Raw genomic sequence first — 17,469 nt, 5'->3', positions numbered from 1 at the left:
AGAAGAAAAAGAGAGAGGGACGAGCAGAGAGACACGCAAACCTGACCTGCATGCCAAGTAGCCATCTTTGTGCACACCCTCTGTTTTCACCTCTTCACACACACAACACACACAGACACACACACACACACGGTCCGCTTTGCATCCAAACACACACATCAGCACATGTGCATTCATTCACTCTCTCACACACACACACAGATTACGTCTGTAGTCACATTGCTTTAAAGTATGTGTGCACACACACACACACACAGACAAACACACATACGTCACTGCGGCAGCACAGACACACCTGGCCGACACCTGCCTGCTCTCAAACCAATGGACCCTCCCCAACACACACACACACACACACACACACACACACACACACACACACACACACACACACACACACACACACACACACACACACACACTCTTCTACACACACACACACACTCTTCTACATACGATTAGATGATGCACGCATGCACACGCACACATTAGAGAAGGATGAGTGGGTGAGTTGTGTCTTCGTCAGGTTTAACCATCTTTACGTCATCTGTACGACACAACCCCCAACACACACACACACTTCTACATACATTAAGATGACATGCACACACACACACACACACACACACACACTCCTGTACATGCCATCCCTCCATGCAGCGTCACACGGCAGCAGAGGAATGAGGGATGCCCTGGTGTCTGAGGGTAAGAGAGAGTTACCGTTGCTACTTAACGAGCGTGTCGGCCGCCCGGTGCATCCTCCCGCTCCTCACGCCTCCCTCTTCCTCCTCCCCTCCTCTCTCCATTTCTTCCTCTCGCTGCGGCTCTGTGTCTCTCCTGCGCCCCGAGGATCTGCCAGATATCCCCCCTCTCCGGTACCCGTAGTGCCGCCTGAGAGGCAGTTAGCATCCCTTCCTGTCCCTCCTCTTCCTCCTCTTCCTCCTCCTCCTCCTCCCGTCCTCTCTCTCTCTCTCTCTCCCTCCCCCTCCTTCAGCCTGTCACTCTCTCTCGCCCCTGACAAACAACACTGTCGCTCTCCCTCTCTCTCTCTCTCCCTCCCTCAGTACAGTGTGTGCCTCTCGCTCTGAAGCCCAGGCATCGCCGACCATATGATATCACTCCGTTGCCTTATATGGGAGACCAGTGGGTTGCCATGACGACAGCAGACTCCACCTGTTTCTCCCACTCTCTCCATCCCTCTCCACCTTTTTCTCCAGGAGACGGATGGCGTGGTTTGGGTGAACAGACGCAGCACATGGAGAGCAGAGGGAGGAGGGAGGGGAGGGAGGGGACGAGCGACGAGTGGGACGTGATGGACAGAAGGAGACGAGCGAGGTTCGGGACGAGGGACGAGAAAGAAGAGATGGAGTTGAACTTCTGTCGGTTTTAAACAAATCACCTCTGGAGCTCAGTTCTCAACACGTTCCCTCTCGTCGGTGTTAAAATGTCACTCAAACGCCACCGACACACGTGTCAGGGCGCCATGACCAGGATCAGCTGATCGTTGAACAGCTGATGAACGTCACTGCACCGAAGAGCCAGAAACAAATAGGTCATTGATTATTTTATTTATAGTCGACTGATGGAAAAATAATCAAATTGATATTTGTGAGGCTTTGCTGCTTTTGTTTTTTGGATTTTATACAAAACAAGATTGATTATTTTTTGTACAATTCCTTTACAGTTTATTTATCAAATTATCGATTAATTAATTTAAAAAAGCTGACATATCCCAGGAAAACCCCAAATATCAAAATGGACGACTTCACTACCTGATGATTGTAATTTGAAAGTTCTGCTCCTGAAACAAGATGATCACAGACGGACGGATCAATAATCACTATTATATCTGATAAACCACAGGAATAAAAAGTAGAATATGAAGATGGATATTTAAAATAAACACAGACTTAAGGAGCAGTGTTTAGCTGAGCTGGGATTAGCTCCAGCCCCCTGATGATCATCAGGTCTGGTAACATCCTGACAGACTAGTTATCCGTTAACTTCCTGCACCATTAAACCAAAACAGAGACAGAAAGTTTTCCTTGAAACTTCTGCTACATGTGTTGGAACAGATTCTTCCATCTGATTGGTTGACGCAGAATAACAACAAGTATATATTATTATTGTTATTATTTTTGTTCTGTCTTTATCACTTTACTTTTCTAATGTAGCTTTTCACACGCTTGTATCTGTAGAACCACGGTGAGAATAAACATCTGGACTCCTGACGAAGGCTGAGCTGAATAATAAATGGTCTTCACAACGGAGCGGATTGGATCAGACGTCCTGAGGGAACAAACAAACTGAACATAACTGATCACGTGCAGGTAAACAACGCTCATCGTGTTCATTAGCGAGCTTCAGAGGTTTTCGGACGCACTCAGTCGAGCGAGTGCTCCCCTGCGTCCCGTCGTTTCGCTGAGACGAGCTACAGACACCTCCACTCCAGATGTGCACTTCACACACACGTGAGATCATCTCACGCTGGAGGAGGAAGAAAGAAAGATTAACATTTTAAAAACTGTAAAATCGCTCCAGATGTTGAGGACAAGGTTTCTGCAGGTTTCATCTAAAGACATTTCAGAAATTTAAGACTAATATTAACTACGAGAGGTTTGTTCTCGTTCTGCAGATTCTCCAGAGCTGCAGGATCCAGCTGACAACAACTATAATAGTGATGATATTAACAAATACTGTTGCTGCTTTCACTAATAACATATTTACATCAAATATTACTCTTATTATTATTTTCTCTGCTCACCAACATTGACTTTTTTCTCCCCAGTTGCCAAAGTGCTGCTCATTGTGGGAACTGTGGTTTCTCTATAATATTTAAGGTCTTAACCTTCGATGTAAAGAGCCTTGAGAGAATGTACATTATGATTTGGAGCTATACAAATAAAATTGAATTGAATATAGAAGATGAAGAGGACAAGGTGAAGTTGGTAACAGTGTTTGTAGAGAATCAGTTATTAGTATTTTTTATTACAGTGTTAATATCTGTATCAATGAGAAATAACTACGACACACAGAGACAATAATAAACTATCAAACTCTGCCCGACACCCTAAGATTTCTATTGAAAAACTAATTTTAACGAGTGATGGAAGAAGGGTTCAATGAACGTTAACCGACATAAACATATTATATATTATAAGACATAATATCATAAACCTAAGGTCAAAGTAACAGCTCAGTCCAAACAGATTCAGACCCGACACTGAACCAGTAAGAATCACTGGGAGACTGACGGGAAGCTGTCGACATGAAGCCGACTGGGACCCAGTGGGAAGAGGAGGAGATTTATTATCACATATTTTGCATTCTGACATTTTCTCACCGCCTCACTTAAACGCTTCTCTACATATTCCATTGCTCGCCCTCTCAGATAATAACCACTAAAAAAAACGTGTCCATTACAGACCCAGCGAGACGCTCGGAGAGAGAATCCCTGGTCTGTGTGCGAGCGAAGCCCCTGAGGCGTCGCGCCACATAATGCGCCTGCGTGGGTTCCACCGACGTGCTCCCATTATCTCGCTGGAAGAAAATGTTCACATGTGGAAGCAGAAAGCACTCAGAGCTCAAACCCCCCCCCCCAGGCTGCACTCTCCTCTGGGTCTGTGATCGACATGTGGACCTGACGTCTGCAGTCAAACACCGAGGAGAACATGCAGCAGGAATAAGACGTCAAACCGTCCACAAGGTTCCGAGTCCCGTTGAAGCCAGAATCTAATTCTGTCATCGGTCATTGACGTATCACAGCGTCCTCAATAATTGATCAGAATCCCTGACGAGCGACGTCTCTGTAGAACCTGTGGTGAAGCTCGGAGGTGTTTCTAAGTGACAGAGGGGTTGACGTGTAACCACGGCGGCAGACAGGGGGCTTGTTGCCGTGGCAGCTCCAAACTTCCCCTCTTCTTTTCTCGGAGGCCTGAGCTGGTGAGCGGCAGCTTCACATTAAAGTTTCATCTGAAGCACCAGACGTTGGTTTGTTGGAGGATCGGACTTTAAACGCAGAGACGGAGAGTTTCACATCCTCTTCAGACAAACTCCACACGATCATTGTAATATTTAAATATCATTTAAGTATCATCCAACCAGAGCTCATATTTCTGAGTGTTGTTAAAAGTGCTTTATAGACACAATGGATTCTTATTAATCATCATTAGTAGGTATTCATATTTTTCCGTGGGAGATCTAGTATTTAAGTTCTCAAGACAAACACTGTGAATAAGGTAAATATGTAAATAAAGTTTGACCAGATACTGTTGGTGTTTTCTTACATATTCAGTTTGTATTGTGTTTATTTAACATCTCTTCCTCTCATGATAACTTGTTTAAATGTAAAGTTTTATCTTGGTTCAGCTCCTGTTAGTTTTCAGTGTGTGTGGTGTTGTGCTGTAGATCCACACATACTAGAAAAGAAACTGCAGCTGCTGTTTGGTTATTAACTCTGCAGCGAGTCTGCCGAGGTGAAAACCTCCGGAGGATTCTACCAAACAGCAGAATAATCCGACCTTGGTCTATTTTGATGGAAAATGAAGGCGCGTGTTGTTTATTAGTGACCACGGCTGATGCCGTTGGAATAATAATCGTGTTACCATGGAGACCGCTCCACTTGTGTGTGGACGTTTGAGGTGAGGATACCTGTCGTCCGGCGGAGGGGGAGCCCTGCGACATGCTGCCCGGGCTGTTGGAGAACTTGTTCTTCTGCAGGTCCACCAGGGCGTCCCGCTGCCGCTCGATGTCCGCCTTGTGGATGCTGTTCAGGGCCTCCAGGCTCTTGGCGGCCACGGCGTTGTGGCGGCGGTCCAGCGAGGACGACGTGAACCCCCCATTGGAGTTGTCTGGGAACCGCCGGGCCCCGCGGCTACCGGCGAGGGTGTGGTAATCCCGAGGGAACTCAGCATCACCGGCAGAGATCATGGGACCCTTTCTCTTCTCTCGACCTGGAGGGGTCGTTCAAACAGAGAGAGAGAGAGAGAGAGAGAGAGAGAGAGAGAGAGAGAGAGAGAAAGTTGTTTGTTAGTTTTAAAACTGTTTCAGAACAAACTCACGTCCTTTATATGGAGAAGAGAAGATTACACACGTTACAGAGCAAGAAAAATCAACTGAACATTAATTTACTGCAAAACAAACAAGTTTGTCAAAAAGATTATTTTAGAGCCAAACAACCATCAAGGAAAGGAAGAAGAAGAGGAGGGAGAGGAAGAGGAAGAAGAAGAAAATGAGGAAACAGGAAGAAGAAGATTAAACACATTTCATCACGTTTGAAAATGATCATGAAGAGAAGCAGCAGATCCTCGATAATAATTCACAACCTATAGATTGAGTTTAGTTCACATCATATTCAGAGGCACTGACAGGAAACACGGGTTCATCCAGTTGATCGGTTTCAAACTGAGCTGCAACATCCTGATGCACGACGCCGCTCACGTTATCGATTTTATTTGACAACATGTTGACTCAGAGTTTGTCTCCTGGATTTGATTTAGTGACGACGCGGCAGCTTCACAACAACTCGCGCTGACAGGCGACGATAAATTCTCACACGATGCCGAGAAAACTGTTTGAAAACCTCCTGAAGAAAAAGCAGATTTACAGTTTCTGCTGCTTCGGTTCAACAGACTAATGAAATAAAGACGTGATCTCTGCCTGTGGAGGGAAATAATAAAATTAATGAATCAAATTAATCTAAAAATATCCTCAGTGTCAGGAGGTGAATTTACAGCATCACAGGAAACACTGAGACGTGTGTTTGAATAAACCTCCTCTGTTTGAATCTGGGTTCACTGGAGGTTTCTGCTCCGATGTTCTGAGGTCAGGACGGAAACGTTGAGGCGAAAACATAAAGTTCATAAAGTTTAAAGTAAAAAAAACACACAAACACAAATAGTTTCAAATGGGTTCTGATTAGGAAGCGTTTTTAAAAATGAAGTTATTGTTGCTCTCACAATGTTGAGAATAAGATAATAAAGACAAAGTGATTAATATATTTAGTAAATGTCTTGATTGTACATTTATATTTTCACATTTCTGTAGTTAAATTAGCAGCGTTAGCATCAAAACTGTAGAAACAAAGAAATCAGCTGGTCACAGTAAAGATCAAGAACCTGGAGCTGCAGCGAATAATCAATTAGTCAATTAGCAGGAAGTTAATTGGCGACTATTTAACAAAACCCCAAAAAAGTAGAAGCTTCTTGTGTCAGAAATAATAAAAAGTGCATGTGGTTTACAAACAGATGTGTTGTGATGCTTTAAACTGTGAGTGTTAAAAATCACACAACGGTTCACAGGTTAGAGCTGCAGGCGTGTTCACGAGCAGCGCACACAGACACACACACACACACACACACACACACACACACACACACACACACACACACACACACACACACACACACACACACACACACACACACACACACACACACACAGAGAGATTCAGCGACCTGCTCAGTGTGTTAACGTCCAGACAAACACCCCCACTCCCCTCTGGCAGCCTGTGCACACTCCTGCTGGAAACAGCTGTAACATCTGTCTGTTCCAACATCTGCCACCGTCCGACCCCGAGGTAAAAACACACACGTCCTGTTTTATGTATGAAGCTGAACTGTCTCGTGTGTCAACCTGAGTGAAGGAGCTGACGTCTGATGTGTGGGGACAGTTTACTGCCCCCTGGTGACCGCTCACACTCAGAGCACCGCTGTCATGGTGAAGGTGTGTCTAACAAATTGAACCTTTGTTTTTACCTTGAGACACTTTTATGATTTATTGTTTTTCAAATTGATTTCTGTTCATGGATTTAATGTCAGGCATAAAAGAAACTAAAGAAAATACAGAAAACAAGACAAAGAAATAATAAACTCATAAAATGAATATAAGAAAATCCATAAAAAGTATAAGACATTAAAAACTTTTCTTTCTAATCCTGCACCGTGTTTTTTACTTTAACAATCAGTTCTGTGGTAAAAACCAGGAGTCAAACAAGTTTTATGTCAAATTAAAATCTGTGTTCGTCAGACAACAGGACGTGAATGACGACGTCTCATTGGACGACGTGAAACTGTCACAGGTATTTTTTTTTCACCCTCCAGAAAATAATCGATGATGAAAATAACCATTAGTCTCAGCCCTGAATTCCCGACTGTCTTTGATTCGCTGGTGTGAAGCTGCAGCTGATGCGCCTCAGCCTGGTAACAGACGTGTTTGTAGCGTTAGAGTCTCGTGGCGATAGAAGAAGAAAGTGTCTGGTCACAGATGTAAATCTTCTGATAGGAGCAGCGAGCCGCCGTGTATCCATGGACAGAAGAAGAGGGAGCGTTAGAAGAGGGAGGCGGTGTGGGAACATCCAGACGAGGGCCTGTCGCTGGGATTTATGTGGAGCCTTGAGCAAACCCCTGCAATGTTTGGGGTGGGGTGGGGGGGGAGGGGGGGAAAGGCAGCCTGTATTTTACTATAAGAAGCTGCAGCTGGAATTTAATGTGCATGTCGTGTTTAAAACAACTGAGCTGTTTTTACACTTTACTGCCTGCAGGAGGGAGGTTGTGTTTTCACCTGTTGACTTAACTCCGGCTCATTCACAGTCGTGTTACTGTTGATTAAAGAGCGTCGTCCTCGTCAAATAAAGGAATAAACGAAATGAGAAAACTACTGAGGAGATGTTCACAAAAAGAAACGAGTCGAGAAACAACAAATTAACTTCTGGCGTGATTCCCGACGAAGGGGCGGATCCAGATTTATAACATTTCGAGATTTAACCAGGGAAGAATTCATGGATCTTGATGAAATAATTAAAATCAAGAACTCTAAAAGGTGCTGACATCTATGATCCTGATGGATTTGGTGCAGGTCTGGAGGTCTGATCTAATTTATAGTTCAACGCGTGTTTGTATTTTCACAGAAACAGCGTGAAGATATTTTTATTATGAGTTTATTACAATCAATGAATGATAAACTGCTGTTTCAGTGGATTCTGATTTATTCCGCTGACTGTTGCAACTCCTGACGTGTGGACATTTTCCACGTCCTTATTAGTATTACTTATTTATATCTACATTTATTTCTCTTCCATTTATTAAACTCCATTACCTTCTGCTCTGCTCTGCAGCTCCAGGCCTGTTGCATTAAACACCAACAGCCCACAGCACCTATAAATCCTGATGTTCCTCAGCTACGTGTGGAGCCTGCCCTGTGTTTTCCTGTCATTAGGGCTCCTGGTGGTGTTTAATGAGCTGCCACCTCCACCAGCTTGCTCCTGGCACCACCTCTGTGATTACTGCTCTGCTGCAGCTAACAGCTCTACCTCTGCAGCCGATGGAGGATCTGCAGTCGTCGTGCTTCACTCACATTGTTCAGGGTTTTAACGCCGAGGTCGCTGCCGCTGGTCAGATATCGTACGTGTGTTTTCAGATTCAAGCGTCGGCTCGTTCAGTGAAACGAATAAATGAGGGACGACATTCACTCGGGCAAACGCACAACTTGTCCCAACACACAAACATCATATGGTGCAGTTAGCATAAAAAATATATAGACAACATTCCCTCTGGCATTTTTGGTTATAGCCACTAGGGGGGGGTAGTTAGCTCCCTCATTTGGTGCATTTGAACTACTGTGGAGTACTGTAGTACTGTAGAGTACTGTAGAGTACTGTAGTACTGTAGAGTACTGTAGAACTATTGAGTACTGCCCCTGAAGTGCTGATGCTGCTAGTAATACCATCATAATGTTACCATGGCAACCAAATGAAGCACTTCATTCATTTCCTCCTTTCAAACAGAAAGACTACTCCCCCCCCCCACCCCACCTGACAACACGCCCACGTCAGACGCCGTCTACAAACCAATCAGAGTCAAGTACAGGTAGACTCCGCCCACGTAGGTGATGACCACAGGACGTACGTTTGTCAGACTAAATTCTTTAGTCGCTAAATTACAAAGTGAAACCAAAACAAACAGTTCAGATGAAACTTGGAACAAACACATGAAGCTTCAGACTCTCAGACAGGAAACGACCTCAGACTGTGGCGAGTTTCATTATGATGTTTCGTTCGGGGACAGAGGACACGCCCCTCTCGTTTGAACATATTAACGTTATGAATAATAAGTTGAAGGAACATTCACTGAACTCAGCTCAGCCACGGCGACAGAACCAGAATCCTTCATCTCCACCTGAAGCTAATTCATCAAATCCCCAGGTTCAATCACCGGGTCTGACTGCGACTAATTACACGAAATAAAAATGTGTTTGTCCCCGCAGACACACACCACACACACACACACACACACACACACACACACACACACACACCACACACACACACACACACACACTGGACATGATTCATTATTCTGACTTCATTATAGTTGAGGGGAGCCTAAAAACCGGGTGAGTGATTGTCACTGTGCCACTGACGCCATATTTCAGCTGCCTGGGACCTGCTCCAAACATTTCTCATTACAAAGCTGTAAGTGTGTGAGCGTGTGTGTTTTGGTTGTACAACCTTGACCAGCGTCGGCCCGGCGCCCTGACAGAGGCCGTTTGTTAGTTTTACGGTTTCATCGAGCGGAGGTCTAATCATTTGTAGACGTCTGTGCTCGGCTCAAATTTACTTCAAGTCATTTTCCTCCGGAGCGTTCGATCTGGAGACTGCAGCTCGTTGACGTGTGCAGAGGAACATGCGTGTGACACGTCTCAACACACAGGACACGCAGTGTGAGACGTGAGGGCGTAAAAACCACAAGGAGACAGAGGCTGAAGTCTCAAGATTTAAAACACGCAGCTGCTGCAGAGCTGCAACAATACGTTCTCCTGAAACTCACTTCTTTCCTGTGACTTGCACATAAAGATTGTTCCCGATGTTATTTATGGGTTTGAGTGAAATGTTTTTATTTTGTTCTCGACTAAAACATAAAACTCTAAGACTAAAAGAAACTAAAACAAGGGTGAGGTTCACTAACTAGGATTAAAACTAAAAAAAGGGAATACAATTAAATTACAATTGATTAATTAAGTTAACATTTAATTTAATTTGCAGACAGGGGAGAAAAAGTGAAACTGTTTGTTTATTTTATTCGTTATTTAATCGTCACCAAAGATGAACGAGTGTTAGAAAACAACCGTTTCTTTATTACGTCCATAACTTTGCACATAAACAAACAAAAGGTGAGAAAAGATGACTACAACTCCCAGAGTGCACTTGGGTATAAAAGGCCCACAAACTGCAGGCAGCAGCTGGAGATGAGAAACTAGATCCTGGACTGAATCAACGAGAAGAGAAACAAACTATTGTGTACGACAAAGATCCACGTCTGTTCTCTGTGGCAGCCGAGGCTCATGGGTATTGTAGTATTTAGAGTATTTGCTCTACGATAGTTCCAGGAGACTCGTGTTTCTCTGTTGAGGGAATCTGAGGAAACTCAAAGAAGAAAACTGTAATAACTTATTAATACTGTTATTAATATTTCCGTTAATGTTCTGTATTTTCCCAGACACCCCCTCCCCTCTGTCCCCCTGTGACCTCACCATGGACTCATTTATTTATTCATGCATTTTATTTTTTCATCACGTCTGTCATAGCGTTGGTCTGGTGGAGGGACACTCGTCTCTCGTCTCTCGCTCTCGTTGATTCTCTATTCAGAGACGGTTAATTACGGAGCGAAGCTCGGCAGCAGGAGTGAGTGAAGAAGCAAAAAAAAAAATATGGGGCTCCTCCATCCACAAATTATAATATCCAGCTCTCCGGGGCACTGGAAAATTAAAATAAAACCCAAACACGATCAGGATGCGGAACGCCAGCCGAGCTATATTTGGAACGAGGTCCGCCTTTGCTGAATACAGAATTTCTCCAAACTGTTGCCGGCAGGGAGTCTGAGGATCCAGGATCACAGGGAACCAGATGTTACGCTTTAAAACGAGGCCGTGATTGGCTCCAAACAGCCGAACCTACGACCACACGTGTTAGGAACCGAGCGAGTTTCCCTTCAGCTGCACGGACTCCGGCACAGATTCATCATCACCGTGAGGATCAGTCCTAGAAACGGTCGTGTTCCTGCAGCGGGTCGAGAGTAACTTAGTTTGACCTCTGGATCAGTTCTCCAGGATCAGGACTGAGGTGGTCGATCATCATCAAGAGGAACATTTACTTATGAATTTAAGTTTTAACACCAACTGCTGCTGCTGAGTGAAGGTGGAGGCTTCAAACTCTTAACGGACAAAGAACGACTGGGACTATTTAAGAAAATAAGCTCCAGTTCTGCTTCGTCCGTCTCGGATGTTACTGGACAATAAGACGCCAGTTATTCGTTTTCAATTCTTTTCTGTTCACGTGTTTATCGTTGGAAACTAGTTGGAGTGAGTCTCTTCTACCTCAAGCAAAGAAAATATGTTTTCACACGCGTCTGTTTGTTTATCAGCAGGATATAAATCTGCTAAACTCACTTCCACCCGGTGCAGGGATGAGTCTGAGAGGAACCGGTGACGTTTCTGTACAGATGCAGAACCAGGATTGTTTCATTTCAACATTTCATGACTTTTTTTTTAAAGGTAAAATTGCACAGATCTTTATTTTACACTGTTAAAGATTCATATAGGTTATCAAACCACTTAATTCTCATAGTTCTACTTTAAACGACCTGATAAGAGCTCGATACAGAAACTGGGAGAAACCCTGAAGATTAACCTCAGTGAAAACATCCTCTCTTCATCTCTCTGGTCTACATCATCTTCCTCAGTCCGCCCACGTCATCCACCTCCCTTAAAACCACAATGCACTTACAACCACTGTCCCAATACAACCATAGGAATATACGAGACACAGCTAATTATTGCATAAATATTCAACGTACCCACAGAAGAAACCAGAGTGTGGAGCAGACGGGGAGCGAGCGAGACGACGGGAGTGAGTGAAAACACGCTTCAGTGTTTGAGTCACAGATTCCAGTTCCTGTGGGAGGTGCGTGATTCAGTGAACGTACTCCAAGAGTAAAATAAACTTCATCTAAACACTGAGGTTTGATGCCAATTCCCACCGTCGCATACACGCGAACCCGGAGTGAACCGGAGTATTTTCACTCTTCAAGGTTTTTAATCTTTGAAAAGTTTTCCCAGAGTCGCTGCAGTTTTCACCGAGTTTCATTTACAGAGTTTTGGGCGGATTTTAGAGGAATTAGAGCAGAATATGGGAGAATGAGCTTGTAAATAATGATTTGTTTTAATTTAAAGATAATAATCTTGTTTGTATTAGAGATGAATCTGTGTCTGATGGTATGAAAACTGTCAGACTGTAGTTTTATGTCATGTGTCAAAGTCTGAGAGGAATTCATGTTTGTTGTTCTGTTTATTTGGCAGGTGGTCGTCAACATGACAAACTCCCCTGTGTCTTCCCTGGATGCTGAATTGGCTGCAAGAGAGAGCAGGAACTAAGTTGGTGTGTGTGTGTGTGCGTTTGTGTGCGTTTGTGTGCGTTTGTGTGTGTTTGTGCTGAGGACTGATGGGATGAGGAACGAGGGCTTTAATAAAAACCAGGTACATTTATAGCACAAATGCTCCCACGTGATGCGTCCCCGTGACATTTATCCGCCGCTGATGCCGTTACGCGGTCAGCAAACACTGACATTTGTCACTGCATCAACATCGGCCTCACGCACGTCGTCTTTCTGCCGTCGTCTCTGAGAATCTGAGCCTTCCAGGTCGCTCGTTACACCGAGAACAAACCACTCAGACTTTCCACCAGACGAATCATCTTCAAAGAGAATAATAATTCAGGACAGACGATGATGAGGAGAAGCGGCGGAGACGTGGTCCTCTTCACCCTCCTCTCTCATCCTCTGTCTCGTACTGGATGTGTGATCAGCCAGTCTGAGCCATGCCTCCCTTTTCTTTCCTTCCCACTCACATCAGCTCAGTTCGGTCCGAGGATCAATCTCCAGGACACTCATCAATTTACCAACACTCGGGATGCGGTCGGTCCGCGGTGCCATTAAACCGGGATGAGAGGCGGCGTGATGAGGATGTCAGATGAGAGCGAGGTGGGCGAGCGCAGGTACTGAAGTTTTCAAGCAGCCAACTTCCATCACGGAGGTATGATTGAATTCAGGCCCTGAAGACCAGACAGCTAATGCATATGCCTCTTTTACGTACGTGCACTAAAAGTGCTGCAGCTGCAGAAGCACTCCAGCCTCTCTCCGCACCTCTCAGCCAATGACAACACGGCGCCCGACATCAATTCCAGCTCAAGGAGGAAGTCGTCGTAATTAGAAAGTGATATTTTTGGCTCGTCTGAGGCCGGGTCGCGACCTGAAGGTGAGTAATTGGTATCATTGAGTGAACAGTGGGACGAGTCAGGGACGGAGGTCTATTAGTGGACACTAATCAGTGTCTCGCACTGGGAGGAAGCAGCTGGAGGACGCCAGGAACAACAGGACCGACGGTGCTGAGCTGTGTTCGTCTGGAGAGTTTGATCCCAGTCAAATGAAACCACAATGAGGACGAGGCACGGAAACGGTCACATTTACCCAGAAGGACTCGAGCGACTTAACGCCGACCGTCACTCACTCAATCGTGAGAACTCTTACGTATTAATATATGCAACAAAAAATACTTGAGCTGCAACTAGGGCAACCCCCGAGTCTTTGAAATGTGACGAGCATGATTCATTTATCAATAGTGGGACAGAACATTAGCGTCTCTGTGTATAAATATCAATGACGGAGCCAAATTACTGCTGCGACAAAGACGAGTGATGAAATAACACTTTTCTTATGTATTTAGGTGAAGAGGAAGAAAAAAATCCTTCAGGGTCTTTGCAACACGACGAATTAAAAAAGGTTCTGAAATGGAATATATTGATTTAATTAGAACACTGGGATTAAGATGGATTATAATTACATAATTAACGTAATTTGGTAAGTAGGTATTTACTAATTTCATAAAACGATAGGAAACAAATATCCAGAAATCAAGTTATTTAGTTATACTATCTGACATATTAAGCTAATGACTGCAGGACGCGGTGTAATATTATTTATTAGCATCTCGCTACAACACAACTTTTGCAGATTTCGCGTCACAGTCGGCGACGTTGGTCAAACTTCTGCTTCAGACCAGTTTCTTTACTCTGGAGATTTTAAACATGATATTCAGGGTAAAGAACAATTAACTTGTCAGACACACAATGAGAGTCAGGTCTTATCTGCGTCTCAGCTTTGTCAGGGAGCTTGTGTGCTACATGAATAACTCAAGTATTGGGATTGACGAATGGACGGGAAGGTTCAGGAGAGTGAGTTTGCTTCAACCTCAAGGACGAGGGAAACTCTACTGTTTGTATTTTGTCCAGAGAAGCATCTTTGTCAATCTGGAAGAAACCATCACTCAGCAGAGGAGGAGGTTTAAAACAATTCTGTCCTGCGTTCTCTCACCGGACGTCTCAATACTCAATCACACCCCACCTCACGGTTGAGCCAGCCTCTAACTCGAAGGTCGGCAGTTCGATCCCAGTCTTCCCCATTCGTAATGCCGAAGGGTCCTTGGGCAAGATACTGATACTGACTGACTGATGTTTTAACGACCACCAACTCGATGTGATTTCTTTGAGACAACGACAACAGAGCGAAGAGCAGAAACCTTCCCCGCAAAGATCTCTCTTAAAATCCTACAACCTGACATCCTAAAATATTATCAGTTGAATATCATCTTGCTTTAAAGCAGTTTTCCTAAAATACCCGTCCATGGTCTTTACTAAAACTAGACTAAAATAATTTACTCCTTTCCATTTCATGTTCTCCTGAGGAGATCCTGCCCTGACTGGGGGGATGTCGAACATCCTCCTTAGCCGACAGCCTCCGAGACCACGTTTTTAAAAATGCAATTAATCTAATGAAACTGGTGTTTCTGTCTAAAAATACACCGCCTGCAGATGGTGAACTAGCATGATTTGCCCCAGTCATGTTACATGAGTGGTCGTAAGTCAACTGGTGTGGGAGAGACGGAGTGAGCCGGGCAATTAAACAAGACGGATGATCTCTGAGGGGCGGGGGGGGAAGTCCACTCAGCGGAGGAGGCAGCAGCTTCAGAGTCTGTTTATACACACGTGCATAATTTCACCATTTCAAAGCTTCCAGTCGACTTGCTGATAACGAAACCACCGTAAGTGGATCAGAAATAAGAGGCAAGTGGGAGAAAAGACCAAAACCCACGGAATCTCAAGAACTCGTTCCGACGCGCAGCGAGGACGTTCTCGATCCTTTTACCTGGCTTTCAAAAGGTCTTTCATCCGTCAACTGGTAACTGGAGGGGAGTCGATTTAAAGGGGGACACTGGGACCCAGATGTGTGATGTCACCGTGTGTCAAGGACAACACGTCTCTGATCGCAGGAACACGAGGGGGGGGGAAACTTTTCACCGTTTCATATACGATCTGTAAAGTTTAACCTCTGCTCACTTTAACATATCAAACCGCTCTGTGGTGCCTTCTCCTCCCAGCTGCACTAATAGACTCAGACTGCGGTCTACATCCATCTCCGCCCGTTATCCCCGATCTCCTCCGTACTGCCCCCTGGTCTCCTCGTAGCCCTCGACCTGCGGGGCTGACAGCTCGCTGGGCTCGGAGCCAGAGCTGATACTACTGTCTGCTGTAGGTCAGCCTCCTCTGGGGAGGGCAAGCACACAATCCCAACATGGTTAACAACAGGTCACGGCCCCGGTGGCTCGTCGGGTCACACGTCTCCCTCTCATCGTGGGTCACAGCTGATAACGACTGGTTCCTGAACTCATCTGCGTGTTCAGCTGCTAAAGCACAGTGTGGCTCAACAGAGGAACATGTGTCGAGCAAAAAACATCTCGTCACTTCCTCACACAATCCAGAAATGAAATATCTGAAATACCAAAACATCCCAGACCCAGATGTTGCTTTACGAGCTCAGAGTCTGTAGAGGTTTGAATCCTCTGCTTCCCTCAGTGTCTGGTCAAGAGAAGAATTAATTCTTGTTTTATTTGTTTGTCTGTGCCTCTGGGTTCCAACCCTCATCTGTATCTGGGTGAAAGGCTTCAGCATCTTTTGCAGTGATTGTTGATCTGAATGTGCGGGCAGTGATTTATAAGTTTGGGAGTTTGGGTTGTTGAAGGTTCCCACAGGGACGACATTCTGTGGATGTGACGGTGAGTGAGTTTTAAGTGTGAAATAAACCTGCGTTCATCGCTATATTTCAGTTATAAGGCTCCTGTTGTTCTATCTTTATTATCGTCTCTCTTCTTGTCAACAAATCCCACGAAAACAGTAAAAAACCAACAACGTGCTCGTCTGTGTCGCAGAACTTAACGACCTCCCCGAGGCGTCTGTGGCTCTCAGCCCGGAGCCCCTCGTTTCCAGTGAGGACGTAAATCTCACAAAAAGAAACTTCAGAAGCTTCGTACGTTCTTCAGACGAGAGTCAACATGAACCTGAATTAATGGGGGAATATATTCACTGGTAGATTAACACATAATCACTGTGTGTATGGATTCAGCAAAGACGGTAAAAGAAAACACACCGGGGCCGGAAAGTGAATGTGGAGGTGGGGGTGGATACCACAGTGTGATTGACAGCTAGTGCCATCCAATGGGTGCAGGTCACAGGACATGGGGGGTTGCCACTTGGGAATGAGTCATAATAATAATAACAACAATAATAATCATATTAGAGGGCTGATTAGGTCGCAATTTTCTGTCCGAACCCAAGAGAAAACTAACCGAACCCAGCTCGGCCAATCAGATCCAGACGAGTCCCGCTGCCTCTCGTCAGGTGTCAACGCTCGACGTCACGTTTCTTGGAAACAATGAAGCTCGTCATCGTCAGAAGAAGAAAAACAAACGAGAGGCTCTGCACAAATATTTGTTCGTAACATCAGAGGATTTTCGGACTTCAAGATCTTTTCACAGGATTTGTTGACAATGAAAACAAAGAGTGGTGCCAGACGCCCCCTGCAGGCAGCGGCTTTGCTTCTTTCAGACAAAGATGCAAAATGCAACACGTCAACTTGGACATAACTGGGTTTGGAGAACTCATGTTAAAGAAGTGCAGAGTTCACAGAGCTGCAGCCGCGAGGGGGTTTCCTCTCCGGCTGCAGACCAGACTCACTGAGGGGATGGAGCCCAGAATCTCAGCTGTATAATAGGCTCCTGATCAAATTTGCTCTGTAATCGATTGCATTACTTCACCAGCGCAGCCTCGGTGCTTTTGTGCACAGTCTGTGGTTTAAACGGATCATTTGCTCTGGTGCTGACCAGAGTTAACGTCTCTCGTTTGTACGAGATGGATGTTTGGACTCAAACTTCATGTAAGATTCTTGTAGATTCATGTTTCAGGAAGTCCTGGAAGCTTCGACAAACGGTCAGATAACAACAGTTAGCGATTAGCGCTCTTTCTCTCGTCCTTCGAACCAACTACGTTTACTCCATTTCCATCTAGTTATTAAACGACCTCAGCGTCAG

At 44.9% G+C, this 17,469-nt stretch overlaps 1 protein-coding gene across 10 annotated transcripts in view; it reads right to left on the bottom strand.

The window, feature by feature from the left end:
• The window catches only part of zgc:114120 (uncharacterized protein LOC619267 homolog), a 67,748-nt gene that overhangs the window by 35,452 nt on the left and 14,827 nt on the right, over positions 1-17,469 (bottom strand). For 8 of the 10 annotated variants that reach the window (XR_007032308.1, XM_035145772.2, XM_047338316.1 and 5 more), the window contains exon 2: positions 4,651-4,952. Coding sequence is in view for 7 of the 10 variants with exons in the window: in XM_035145772.2 (XP_035001663.2) it covers positions 4,651-4,929 (279 nt within the window). In the remaining 3 variants the exon portion in view is untranslated. Of the gene's footprint in view, positions 1-720; positions 1,182-4,650; positions 4,953-17,469 lie in introns of those variants that run through there. The other 2 variants (XM_035145776.2, XM_035145778.2) reach the window with 1 other exon arrangement.

The sequence above is a fragment of the Hippoglossus stenolepis genome, chromosome 21 (genome assembly GCF_022539355.2).
Source record: "Hippoglossus stenolepis isolate QCI-W04-F060 chromosome 21, HSTE1.2, whole genome shotgun sequence".
Lineage (NCBI taxonomy): Eukaryota > Metazoa > Chordata > Actinopteri > Pleuronectiformes > Pleuronectidae > Hippoglossus > Hippoglossus stenolepis.
This window is presented reverse-complemented; position numbering and strand designations above follow the sequence as displayed.